General features: G+C 48.3%; 1 protein-coding gene across 1 annotated transcript; it reads right to left on the bottom strand.

Annotated features, from left to right (window-relative positions):
- Positions 1 to 408: 408 nt before the first annotated feature.
- On the bottom strand, positions 409 to 6,711 carry dldh (dihydrolipoamide dehydrogenase; the record flags this gene model as incomplete). Its single annotated transcript, XM_084001538.1, has 12 exons — positions 409 to 414; positions 534 to 765; positions 886 to 1,615; positions 1,726 to 1,899; positions 2,013 to 2,229; positions 2,329 to 2,498; positions 2,626 to 2,756; positions 2,911 to 2,971; positions 4,371 to 4,628; positions 5,367 to 5,427; positions 6,224 to 6,526; positions 6,658 to 6,711. 12 exons carry the CDS (start codon positions 6,709 to 6,711, stop codon positions 409 to 411), a joined length of 2,397 nt encoding a protein of 798 aa, XP_083857664.1.
- Positions 6,712 to 12,612: the final 5,901 nt, after the last annotated feature.

Below are 12,612 nucleotides of genomic sequence, written 5' to 3'. Positions count from 1 at the left end.
GTCAGTTCTCCTCCGTCGTCAGTCGTCGTCCGACTGCACCGGCGCTCGTTCAGCACCGTTTTCTGTACAACTTTTGTACAACTTGCTGGCACTGTCTTTTGGCACTTCGTCCACAGCACTGAGTCAGAGTTAGACCATCATCCAATGAGGATAAAAATAAATGTCCAGCAGGATTCATCATCTGTGTACTTCATTAGTACTAAGTCCTCGCCAGTCGGTACTGACTCTGTGCTGGCTCTGCAGCACCTTGGCTCAAAGTCCTCCGGTTAAATCCCAGGGAACAGCAGCAAACAGCAGGAGTAGAACCTCCCGGAGACAAGCTGAGCTCTACTGCTCAGGGCTGGTGTGTGTGTGGGCCGCCCTCAACCAGAGGAAACTGGTCCCATCTCGATCTGGTCTGGACTGGTATCATACCTTTAATACGGAAAGAAACACATCAGGATTTAGTGTGATTTCAAGGCGCGGTGTTAAGTGCTGACGGGTGTAAACGTTTATTATCCATGTAGACAAATCTATTTTTTTTGTGTACTCACCTCTGTAGCAATGATACATTCATCCTTCTGGTCCGACATGACGTAAACGGACTGGTATTTGGTGTCGTTGGTACACTGGTACCTGCTGTCGCTAGGACATTGGTATTCAGCATCGCTGGTTGATTGGTATTTAAAATCGCTCGCTGCGTGATAGTTCAGGTCGCTGGATGACTGGTACTTTGCATCGCTGCAGCTCGGCGACTCTTCCACTTGTTTCTTTTCTGATGCATCACTGCGGCACAAAGAACAACACGGACTTAGCGACGCCATCCTTCACACAACAAATACTACACCTACTAGATGGACATTTGGGAATCAGGTTAGTAGTCTCATATTTTAAACAGTTATGTACCTGTTTTGTCTCTTCCTGTGGCTTTCCTCTGAGTCGCACTCATCCAGCATTTCACATTTGACCTCTGGCTCCTCCTGTTCCTCCTCTTTGCACAGCAGCAGCTCCTCCGGCCGCAGCTCGTGCACCAGGTTGTACTCCACACTGGGATAGCGAGTCTTAAAGCCGTTCTTCTCCGATCCGTTGAGCCCGCCGATCCCACTGAGACCGCCCAGTGACCCGCCGAGGTCCGAGTGGTAATCTGCCTTCTTGTTGGTGTTTTTAATCGACATTGTCATCCCGGCGCCCAGCTCCTTGTCGCTGCGGAGACAATTGTTCGTGGTCGTCAGGTTGTTCATGGTCTCCTGGCTGTCGCTGTGGACGCTGTCGCTGTGGTGACTCTGCCGCTCCTGCAGCTTGACGCGAACGTACACCACCAGCACCGAGCAGCCGATCAGGATCACGAGGACGAGGAACACGCCGGCGCACACGGCCGTCCACGGGAACCTGCTGTCGTCGTCCTCTTCGTCATCAGCGTCCCCGTTTCCCGAGGGAGAATAGCGCCGGTCCGGTCCATCCACAACCGGCTGATGACCCGCTTTGTGTGGCAGCAGGAACTGACAGTTGTGGCCGCCGTAGCCGGGCACGCAGGCGCACATGTAACGGCCGCTGCGCTCGTGGCAGGTGGCTCCGTTCTGGCAGGGGTTGTGGTGGCAGCGGGAGATGGGGGAGCTGCAGTTTTTACCGGTATAGCCTGTAGAGGGAGCAGAGCTTTTAGAGTCTAGAAACAAAACTAATATCGGCTTTAAAAACAAAACAATTTGATAATAATAATAAAGAGAGATCTGGTCTGTGCTGTGATACCTGGAGGGCAGGTGCAGGTGTAGCTGTTCGCTCCCTCCTGACACGTCCCACCGTTCTCACAAGGGAAGGAGAGACAGAACCCAGAGATGCTGCCGGTGTCTTCACAGTTGGGACCAGAAAACCCCTCGAGACACTGGCAGAGGTAGGAGTTCACCAGGTCCACACATTCTGCACCTACAGAGAGGAAGAAGACGAAGAAGAAAACGAGTATTAGTCTCCAGATATTTCACTTCTTGGCTCAGGTGAAGGTAAAATGTGTAAACCAATAGTTAAGACAGACAACGTACCGTTTTTACAGGGGTTGGAGGAGCAGTGGTCGATTTTCTTCTCACAGTTGAAGCCAGCGTATCCCATCGGGCACTGACAGAAGTAGCCGCCTTCAGGGTTGTCGACACAGCGGCCGGCGTTGAAGCAAGGCCCGTCCGCACAGGTGTTGGCGCTCAACTCGCAGTTGTTGCCATAAAAACCAGGTGGGCAGGTGCACTTGTAGCCATCTTCAATATCCTATATTGGGATAAAAAAATAAGAAATCAAATGGTTACACAGATGCTCGTTGCCACAAATCAAACGCTTTGATTTCGTGATGAATACACAACTACTCACAGCGCAGCTTCCTCCGTTACGACACGGGTTTCCAGAACATTCATTGACCTGGATCTCACAGCTGGCGCCCGTGTATCCCGGCAGACAGGAGCAGGTGTAGCTGCCCTGGCCGGTGTTGGTGCAGGTGGCTCCGTTCAGGCAGGGCTTATGGTGCGTACAGTAGTTCAGATCTGGAAACATCAAGAATAAAAAATACAATTTGTGAGCAATGAGAAAATATAAATATGAAACAAAGGCGGCTGAGTGAGTCCTAATAAAATAATAAAAAAAAAGTAGTAAATCTCTCAGTGCACTCACCCTGGTTGCAGAAAAGCCCGCCCCATCCCTCCTGGCAGTTACATTGCCAGGGCTGTTGGCAGGTGCCATGGAGGCAGCCAGGGTAACGGATACAGTCGTCACAGTAACGCCCACTGAAACCCACACGACACCTGGGAACACAACGTTCATTAGATACGTTAACAACCGGACAAGGAACACAATGATCAAGTAGTAAAAAGGGGGTTTTCTGAATGAAAATGTCACAATGATCTTTTTTTTTTTTTTTTTTTTTTTAAAGCAGCTCCCAGATGTTAAGTTACTTACTTGCACTCTCCTGGTTTATCACAGAAGCCGTGTTCCTCATCACAGCCAGGAAGACAGATCGCTGCAGGGAGAAAACAAACAGCGACAGGTGAATTATGAGAAATACAGTGTTGTATTGCATTCATACAGTGGCTTTTCAAACTGCCTGTCTGTCTGCTCAGTCTGTTTACCAGATGTTCACCTGTCTGTCTACAGTATCGTCTCTTCCTTACTCTAGTTTTACTCTGTCACTTTTCTTTTATCGTCTGCGTCCCTCTGGCTGCCCAAGTGGGAGAGGAGAGGATAAAACCTTGAGGGGAATCGAGGGTCATCGGGTCGCTCCTGACATATATCGGTTTCTTTAATACCGGAAAAGTTACTGGAAATGTTGCGGCTGAGCTCGAGCGGCCCACGGGGGGCTACGACAGCTTTGGTCACCAAACGGGGAGGGGGGGGGACCAGCCAACAAGCCCTCTTCTTCTTCTTTAACATGGTTGCTCTCCAACACAAAAGCGTCCCACACAAAGCCTCCTTTCTCCCCTTGACTATGGGTCAGAAGTCCCTTTTCTCACCCTTGCCCCCCCACCTCCCTCCCCCCTCTCTGATCCACCTCTCCTCCCTTCCTCTTCAATCCACCTATCCCCTCTCGTCTCCTCATCTCTTCTTGCTCTCCTCTTCCACACTCTCCTTTCCCTCCTCTGTTCCTCCCGTCTCTCTCTCTCCTCACTACCCCCCCCCTCCTCCTCCTCCTCACTCCCCCTCCTCCGCCTCTACCTCCTCCTCCTCCTCCTCCTCCTCCCCCCAGGGCCAGCTGGTCTGTGTGGAGCAAACCACCAGACAGCTGCTCCATTGTCTCCTCTCACCGAGCAGCTGCCCCCTCCACAACAATACACAACCCTGCTTGGCCAATCACCAGCCCGAGCCGCAACAATACAGGACCCCCACTTGGCCAATCGGGGAGGAGGTTTGGGGCGAGGAGGCCCCAGTGGTCTAATGGAAGGCACGCGGCGTGTGAATTACTGAGGAGCCAGTGCGGCTCATTAGAAAGGAGGCCTCTGGTGCTATGGGATAACTAACTGACGCCTGTTGCACACGGGCCCCGCATTAGGAGGTGGAAAAAGTCCCCAAACAATAACGATGGGCGAGTGACTGTTGAGGAAATTAACTGTGAAAAGTAGTTTTAGAAACTTATTAGAAAGTCTTTGCCTCATCACCGTTAATCTAGGGCGCTCTACAGTCGACAGTAAGATGATGATGCTCTTTTAAAAAGCTTGTGCTCACTCACTAATATAAAGCATGTGTGGAGGAAGTATTCGCTCTGTGTAAACATCAGCATCTACTGCTGCTGCTCTTCTTTTGGCTTATCTACTCCACCAGCAGGAGTTTGGTGAATTCAAGTGAAGGTGAAGCACTGTTTTCTCTCCTCCACTTATTCCACCTGTGTGATAGCTACTGCTGGGTTAAAAATCAAACCCACTTACGTTCAGTGCAGTACTGTCCCTTCCAGCCAGAGTTGCATATGATCTCTCCACGCTCGCCACAGGTAAAGTGGCCGAATGCGTCGTCTCGTGGCCGACAGAAGACGGAGCAGCCGTCGCCGTAGTAGTGCTCGTCGCACAGGAAGCGGTAAGAGTAACGCAGCTCCGTCCTGCCGGCCGTCTGCATGTCCTTGGACCATTCCTCTCCCACGGTGAGGTGGCGCTGAGTGGTGATCCTGCTGATTAGGTGCTCAGGGTTGTCTGTGGAGGCGAGGGATGCAGGTTGTTATTGATCAGATGTTATTGCTGAATGCTAAGCAACAAGTTAGGAGCACACCACCCTATTGATGATATGATCAGTTGTGTTATTTATGTTAAAAACAATATTCAAATATTTTTCTAATCCATGGTTAATGGTTCAAAGACAAACAAAGTGCTGAATGCTGAATGCCATTTGAATTAAAACAACCCTTACACTGTGAACCATGCACTTTCATTTAAGTGACAGTGATTTTCCTTTATCTCTAACAGGAGCACATACATAAGCACGATCTCGTGCTTCCAGTTAGTCATCATTAGTGGTAGTGATAAGAGAAGGGCATGGAGATAAGAACAGCAAATATCACACCACTGGGCCAAAACACAAGTGGCACCTGCAAAAACCATGGGTGGCCTTTTCCAGGTGTGATGCTGAAGAAACCTGACATTCATAAACCATTAAGACTGTCTCTGAATTAAATAATCACAAACAAGCTTTACTCCAGACAGAGGCTGTTTGGTTTCTTCAGCATCTCACGGATGTTTCACATATAATAATTTGATTTAACATGATGGCAAGTGCTTTTAATCTAAGGTCATAGCATTTCTTAGAATAAAAAACACATAAAACATGCGTCTGACTTTGTGTGGAAAAAGGTGCTACTGAAAGAACACAGGGCCACTATTGGCCTTATGTCCTGTCTTTGAATTACACTGCTGCCTTCTCTGGCTGCCACCCACCTGTTGCCAGGTCGTCCAGGGAGTCAGTGTGCAGAGCTTCAATGATTAGTGAAAACGTCCCCTGAGGAGAGAGAAAGAGAGAAAGAGAGAGAGAGTCAACAGCTGCTTGGCCTGGAGGCCTCCCTCCCTCCGCACAGAGGCAGAGGACCATTAAGGCCTCCCAATAAACTTCACAACCTAATTCCCGTGTTGATTAGGGGCCTAATAAGGGCCACTACCTGCTCCCTTTTCACACCCCTGCTACTATCACACTCTGACACCGCCGTAAAACCAAACGAGGCGGAATTTCACGCTGCGCTGCCAATGATGTGCCAACTCAGAGGATGTTAAATTTCCCACCACGCCTGGTCGGAGGAGAGAAGCGTTTGGTGAAAACACCCCCCCACCACACACACACCCCTCCTCCTCCTCCTCCCTCCACACACACACACACACACACATGCACCCTCCTCCTCCCCTCCCCGTTTTATCCCACCAAAGAGCACAGAAATACTACAATAGCCCCTCTCACACACTGCTGACAAAGACCCTCACAAGTGTTGAGTTTGGGAGCATCTGTTGCGTTTTGCACTCTTCAAAGCTGATATGTCCCACTGGAGCAAGACTCTTAATAACTTCACAGTCTGCCCATGGTTTTCATTACTCCCTCACAATGTGACACAAATTCTAATATAGACCCATGACAGAAATATTGCACTAAAAAAAAACTACACATTAAGTAAAAAAAAAAAAAAAGTTGCGTAAAGTTGATGCCCATAGGCTAAATGCAAAAAATAAATAAATAAATAACACTTTACAGATTAGTATCAGTAAGTGGTGATTAATTGCTGATGAGATAATATCAATAGGCTACTCACTGGCCACGTGAAGCCGAAGGGGAAGCGGACCGGGTTGGTGAAGGTGTCCGCGTTGGTCTCCGGCACCTGGAAGGAGTTGGAGCCGAGGACGGGAGTCACAGCTCCGCCGTAGGTGCAGGGAGGCTCGGGGGAGACGTTGGCCTGGTAGTGCTTCAGACAGATCCGAAAGAAAGTCTTGCACTCGCACTGCTGGTGTCCCTGCGGATGAGCGGAGCCTCCGGAGCAGCAGTTGCCGTTCCCCGTCACCCCTTTCTTGTTGAGAAACTCCTGCAGCTTCAGCTCAAACACCCCGGAGCACAAAACCTACAGAGGTCAACACACAAACACAAACACAAACACAAACACAACACAGTCAGTCCGGTGCGTCGGAGACAGGTAAAATCAGGTTTTTCTATTTAAAAATATATATCATGAGTTATCAACATTGCACCTACCTGGCAGGTGAACAGGGAGAGGGTGACAACCAGGAGCAGAGACAGGCGTCCCATTGTGTTGACAGCCCTTCAGCAAGCAGTGAAAGCTCCACAGGTCCGAGTAGCCCGGCTCAAACACTCATGGAGAAAAGTTTTTAAAAAGCTTTCCGATAAGTCACAGTCAAGGTGAAGGAAGGAAGGAAGGAAGATGAAGGGAAACTTTTCCTTTGGTGCGTCTGTCTTCTGCCTCTCTACTTTCCCATGCGAGGCACGAGTTTTTGGCAGAAAGGGCAAAACAAAAAAATAAATAAAAGTTTTACAGTGTAAATAATCCTTTAGCAGAAGGATCCTCCTGCAGAAGCGTGAATGAAATCCCCGATGGAAATACAATATTAATTCCAATCAGTCGGTGCAGCAGGAGAAAGAGGCAGCTCTCGATGGCCTTGTTTATTTTTCCACTTGATTGATAATGATATGCTGATCCTGAACACAGAAAACAAGTCTCCGTCTCTCTCTGCCTCTCTCTCTCTCTCTATAACAGTGTGTTTGTCTGATGGGTCTCCTGCCCTGCACAGGGTTTTATACCGGGCCAGCAGGCGAAGGGTAATAAGATGCAAATGAGCCTCTGCTCCTCTTCTTCCCCTCCCTCCACCACCACCACAAGTCCGCCCCGGGGCCATCACAAAGAAAGGGGAGGGGGGCAGAGGGGGAGAGGAGAGAGGGGGGGGGGGCACACACAACTTTTTCTAAACCCGCCCCCACTCCTCTCTTTCTCTCTCAAAGGGACAGACCAAATGGCTACTGAGCTGTTAAATGTGCAACAACCCCTTGCTTCCCCTGATGCCTCCCTCCCTCCCTCCCCCCTCCCTCCACAACAACACAACACAACAACACACAGGGGCCCATTTACATTCCGACAAATTCTTTAACCAAATCCTCCGCATCGCACCATCAAGTGATTTATATGGGCAGCAGCCAGTCCAGAGGGTGGCTTCACATATCTATGGGGTTATGCTAAAGCCCCTGCTCGTCCCATGGTCCCTGCAGGAGCAGCCAGCCGGCCGGCCGGCCAGCCGTCCCAACTGCGCTACAACGACCATCTGCTCCGCCGCATTCCTATGGTGTTACCCCTGCCGTGGCTTCCACATGTTCACACCCCCGAAACGAGCCGATCTGTTCACATTAGACCTTATCTTCATTTCTTGGATTATAAATTAGGCTGCAACTTTTCACTTGCGCACTGGTCATATGTAGCTATACTGTTTCCCTATGTTACATTAGCCTATACGTGGTAGGTTGTGATGGTATTCAGATTTTCTGATTTAATGTAAAATAAATAAATAAATAAATAAAAGGCACAATATATAGCCTAACTAACTTAATAACATCACTTCCGATTTAACCTAGCCTACTGTCCAATTTGCTCCATATAGCAGCGCAAAATTAAGTTGTGGCAACCACTTTCCAATTTGACTCATATAAAATTATATTTTTAATCCCTTTATACAGAGCCCAGTTTTATGTGTCCCTGAGAAAATCTAAACCAATTGTGGTTTAGATGTGCACACACACACACACACACACACACACACACACTGGCTGCAGGCCAACACACCTAAACCGTTTTCACCGCATGCCTGCGTGTATTTCCCTTACTTGCTTTTTGGTTCAGGCTGTAAAAAAAGACTCGGTGGTGTGTCACTCGCGTGGCTGTCATTAAGAGACTTTGTGAGGAGAGGGAGGGGGGAGGAGGAGGAGAAGGAGGAGGAGGAGGAAGGGAGTGTGTGTGTGTGTGTGTGTGTGTGTGTGTGGGGGGGGGGGGGGGCATAGAGGAGAGGGAGTAAAGTTTTTTTTTCCTTTGTGCTTTCAGCTGTATGGTAATTGGGCCGGCAGCACCTGCTCTCCCACAATAATACATCACCAGAGAGAGAGAGAGAGAGAGAGAGAGAGAGAGAGAGAGAGAGAGAGAGAGAGAGAGAGAGCAGGACCAGTTGCATAAACAATTATCTTACTATATGTTTGATAATAAAAATATCACACGTAGCATAATGCAGAGCCTATACAGTCAAGATAGATAAAACACCATAGGCCTCGACTATGGGAACGTAACATATGGACTGACTGTCTAATTTACATAACTGTGTGTGTCAACAGAGAGAAGTAGTGGAAGAATTCTCACTTGTTGGCACCATGCTGTTGTTATGACATATCTATCTATCTATCTATCTATCTATCTATCTATCTATCTATCTATCTATCTATCTATCTATCTATCTATCTATCTATCTATCTATCTATCTATCTATCTATCTATCTATCTATCTATCTATCAGAGCTGCCAGCTGACTGGGTTTTGGTGTAACCTGGTGTCACTCAACTCAACTTTCACAACACCCCTCTGCCACAGTGATGCTGGACGAGCCTCAATCTCCTCTCTCTTTTTTTCTGATTGATCTCTTTATTAATGTCTTGGAGCAGGTATAGCACAGCCCTGCGAAGAGCGAGCGAGCAGCTAAACCACAGATTTCTAATGTTTACACATGTGAGCACAAGAGCGTGCAGCATTGTGTGTGTGTGTGTGTGTGTGTGCATGTGTTTGGGGGGGTGGGAGGGGCTCTCGGGATCTATTTTGATGTTCTGCTTCATGCTGTCTCCAACACACATCACACAAGGCCCCTTATTCACACTCCACATCTAACTCACCTTCATTCAGATGTGAACCAGGACCAGTCCATCATGTCACACATGTCACACATGGTGCTGTGAGAGAGCTGGTCCTGCCCATCATGCCTAAGTTTGATCTGTGCCTATATACCCTGGTTATAATTCCCCCTGGGTCAGTGTGTAGATAAATGAGAGGCCTATGTCTAATGTGGTTGCGTGTCCATGATATGCTCTTTACACCCCTTGAGGCTGATTGAAGGGCCTTTAACCTTAAGCTTTAACACTATTATCCTTGCCTGCCACATTCTTTCCAGATACCCGTATGTGTGTTTAGCTATAGGACGCTGCTCCGAGCTGCTCATTTCATTTAACCAGTTGATTTCAGCCCCCCCCATCTCAATAGCCTACAATGCTCCTATGTGGCGTGGCGTAAAATCCCTCTCTTGAAGCCCTTTATTTACACTCATCCCGACTTTCAGAGGTCCAGGGTGCTCTTTCTCTCCCTCCCTGTATTACGCCAATATACTATCAGTCATTCATCACCATGACGTGGCACACATTTTCCGATTACGCCAGCAAACCGTGACTGAAAGGCATGATGGGTAGATGGAAAGTGACCCCCCCCCCCCCCTCACCCCCCAGCCCTAAGTTGACCAGCATCAAGACGACATTTTCCCCCAAAACATAATTTATGCCACATTTTCTAATTGTGTCTTAAGGAAACTGCAGGAACTCCTCCCTTCTGATCCTTCTTTGTGCGTGCGTGCGTGGCGTGCGTGTGTTTGTGTGTGTGTGCACGTGTGTACGTATGAGGTTAAAAAATTGTTTAACTGGAGGTCGATTGTTTAACTGAAGTGCTTTCCTATTCTCTCTCTCTCCCTCTCTCTCACTCCGTGTGTGTGTTTGTGTGTAACTGCGTGCGCGCGCATGTGGGTCCGCGTGTGTGTGTGTGTGTGTGTGTGTGTGTGTGAGAGAGAGAGAGAGAGAGAGAGAGAGAGAGAGAGAGAGAGAGAGAGAGAGAGAGAGAGCAGGAGCTCTGTGACACGCAGGGGGACAACAAAGGAAGAGGTCTCGCGCCCCGCCGCCCATTCATCCCTTTCTCTCGCGGAGTAATTCCCATTGATTCTTATTGAACGGCGAGTCGCGAGCCCCTCGGGGGAGAGCCGTGTGATTTGTGAAGGGTCGCGAGGACAAGGCACGCCCCTCCTCGAGCCCGGCCATCTGCTCACCAAACACCACAGCACCAACCAACCAACCAACAACCAAATGGCTTCCCTCGCCTCTAACTCTCTATAAACTATCCTCATTTCTCTCTTCACTTCCTTTATCTTCTCCTTCCTCACTCTGCCAACCTCTTCCTCACATCTCTCCTTCTTCTCTCCACCTGTAACTCCTTCATTCCTCCCTCCATCCTTGGAGTTACAGGCCAAATGCCTCTGGAGGTGAAGCTACTAGTGGGACTTTGGGCCAAATCACAGTGGAGGCATGCAATGGGTATGAGGTGGCCATATGGCCTGTGTGTGTGTGTGTGTGTGTGTGTGTGTGTGTGTGTGTGTGCGTGCGTGCCAAGAAATGGATGGATGGCCGTCGTGGGAACCTCCACATCATTGCCATCACACCAAACACACACACACACACACACACTGTTGCACATAGCATGGCAGAATTGGGTCTGGTCAGTTATAGGAAGTTCACAGGGGACTCAGATGTAACTCCTTCTGCACGGGGTTCAAACACGCACAACATGAACACTGGCTTTAATTAAAACAAGGGCTGACCGAGACAATGTGAGCCAAGGCTGACAAAGATAGATAGATAGATAGATAGATAGATAGATAGATAGATAGATAGATAGATAGATAGATAGATAGATAGATAGATAGATAGATAGACACTCTTTCCTGTGCTGATTATAATAATAACAGCAGAGGCGTGTGGGTGAAGAAACACGACACTCCAGTGACCCCTCCCTCTCTGAGCCGATAAGACCTGAGGCCGCTACCTACCATCCCATTAAGGTATGTAGCAACTAATAACACCTGCTGGCCCGAGTGTGTGCCCACACATTTAAATTACACCTGCAATATAAATATATACTGTATATATATATACACTGTATGACACCTGGGCATGTTTGAGTCTCTTTAACTTAAACATTTATCATCACATGTTTTGTAGGCGATGTTTAACATCTGCCTGTTCTTTAGTGTCTTATTTTCTTTGTGTTGCTAAATATCTCTGGATGCTGGATTGTTTGCCGGACTAAAAAAAGAAGAAGCTATTTTAAGCGATCATCTTGTGATTTAGGAAATTATAATATAATATAATTATTTGATAATGAAAATAATGGTCAGTTTACAGTGTGATTATTGAGTGGAAACCCAGTTGAATTCCTGCACAGATCCATCTAATGAAAAGTTTTGTGTCACGTCACATGTTTCATTGCAGTTTGAAACACTTGGTATTTTTTGACTATGATGAATGAAGGTTTGTGATGATGACCCAGCTTTTAAATTCTGACATGACGACTGTACTATTTCTCATTTTGCTTCACCATGATACAGTATTTTGAAGTTTGATTTGGGCTTTAAAACAAGCAAATAAAGCCAGCAAACAAACAAACAAAAACCTCTTTGCATTTTGAACAAATCACACACTCCCTGCTCCCTGAGCTCCTTGCCCTGTGGCCTCCAGGGGTCCTTGGCCTTTAGTTTGAGAACCAGTGGCCTCCAGCAGCAGGATTAGCCAGACCAGCTGCCCAGAGAGACCCTGGGCCCTGGACGCTGACACCAGGCCTGACCCCAGGGTGGCTACTATCAGGGACACTGAGGGGATCTGGGCAGCATTTGGTGTGTAAATGCGAGTGTGTGTATGTGTATGTGTATGTGTGTGTGTGTGTGTGTGTTGTTCATTCAGTTGGACAACTGTTGAGCCAGTACAGATTTGGGCAGCGGTGCTCTTTGTATGCGTGTGTGCGTGCTTGTATGGTCAATTCTTTCCGGGGGTTAACTGCTGATCCAGTACAAATGGGAGGTGTTGGGGGGTAGGGCTCAGGGCAGTCGTGTGCTCCTGGAACATCTGCCTCAGTTTCTCCTGAGTCAAGCTTTGGTCAGGAGTGGGGAGGAGGAGGAGGAGGAGAGGGAGGCAGCAGCATGGGGGAGGAACTCAAAGAGGAGGACGAGTCAGTGTAGGAGGAGGAGGAGGAAGTTGAAAAGAGCCAAAGTGAATAGGCAACAGGCCCAAACACTGACAACTACAAATGGGATGCAGGATTATGTAAGTCCTGTCTCAGGGGCTGGGTATTGTGTTCAC

Source organism: Trachurus trachurus (genome assembly GCF_905171665.1).
Source record: "Trachurus trachurus genome assembly, chromosome: 3".
NCBI lineage: Eukaryota > Metazoa > Chordata > Actinopteri > Carangiformes > Carangidae > Trachurus > Trachurus trachurus.
Note: the sequence above shows the minus strand (reverse complement) of the source record. Positions and strands in the feature narration are given on the sequence as shown.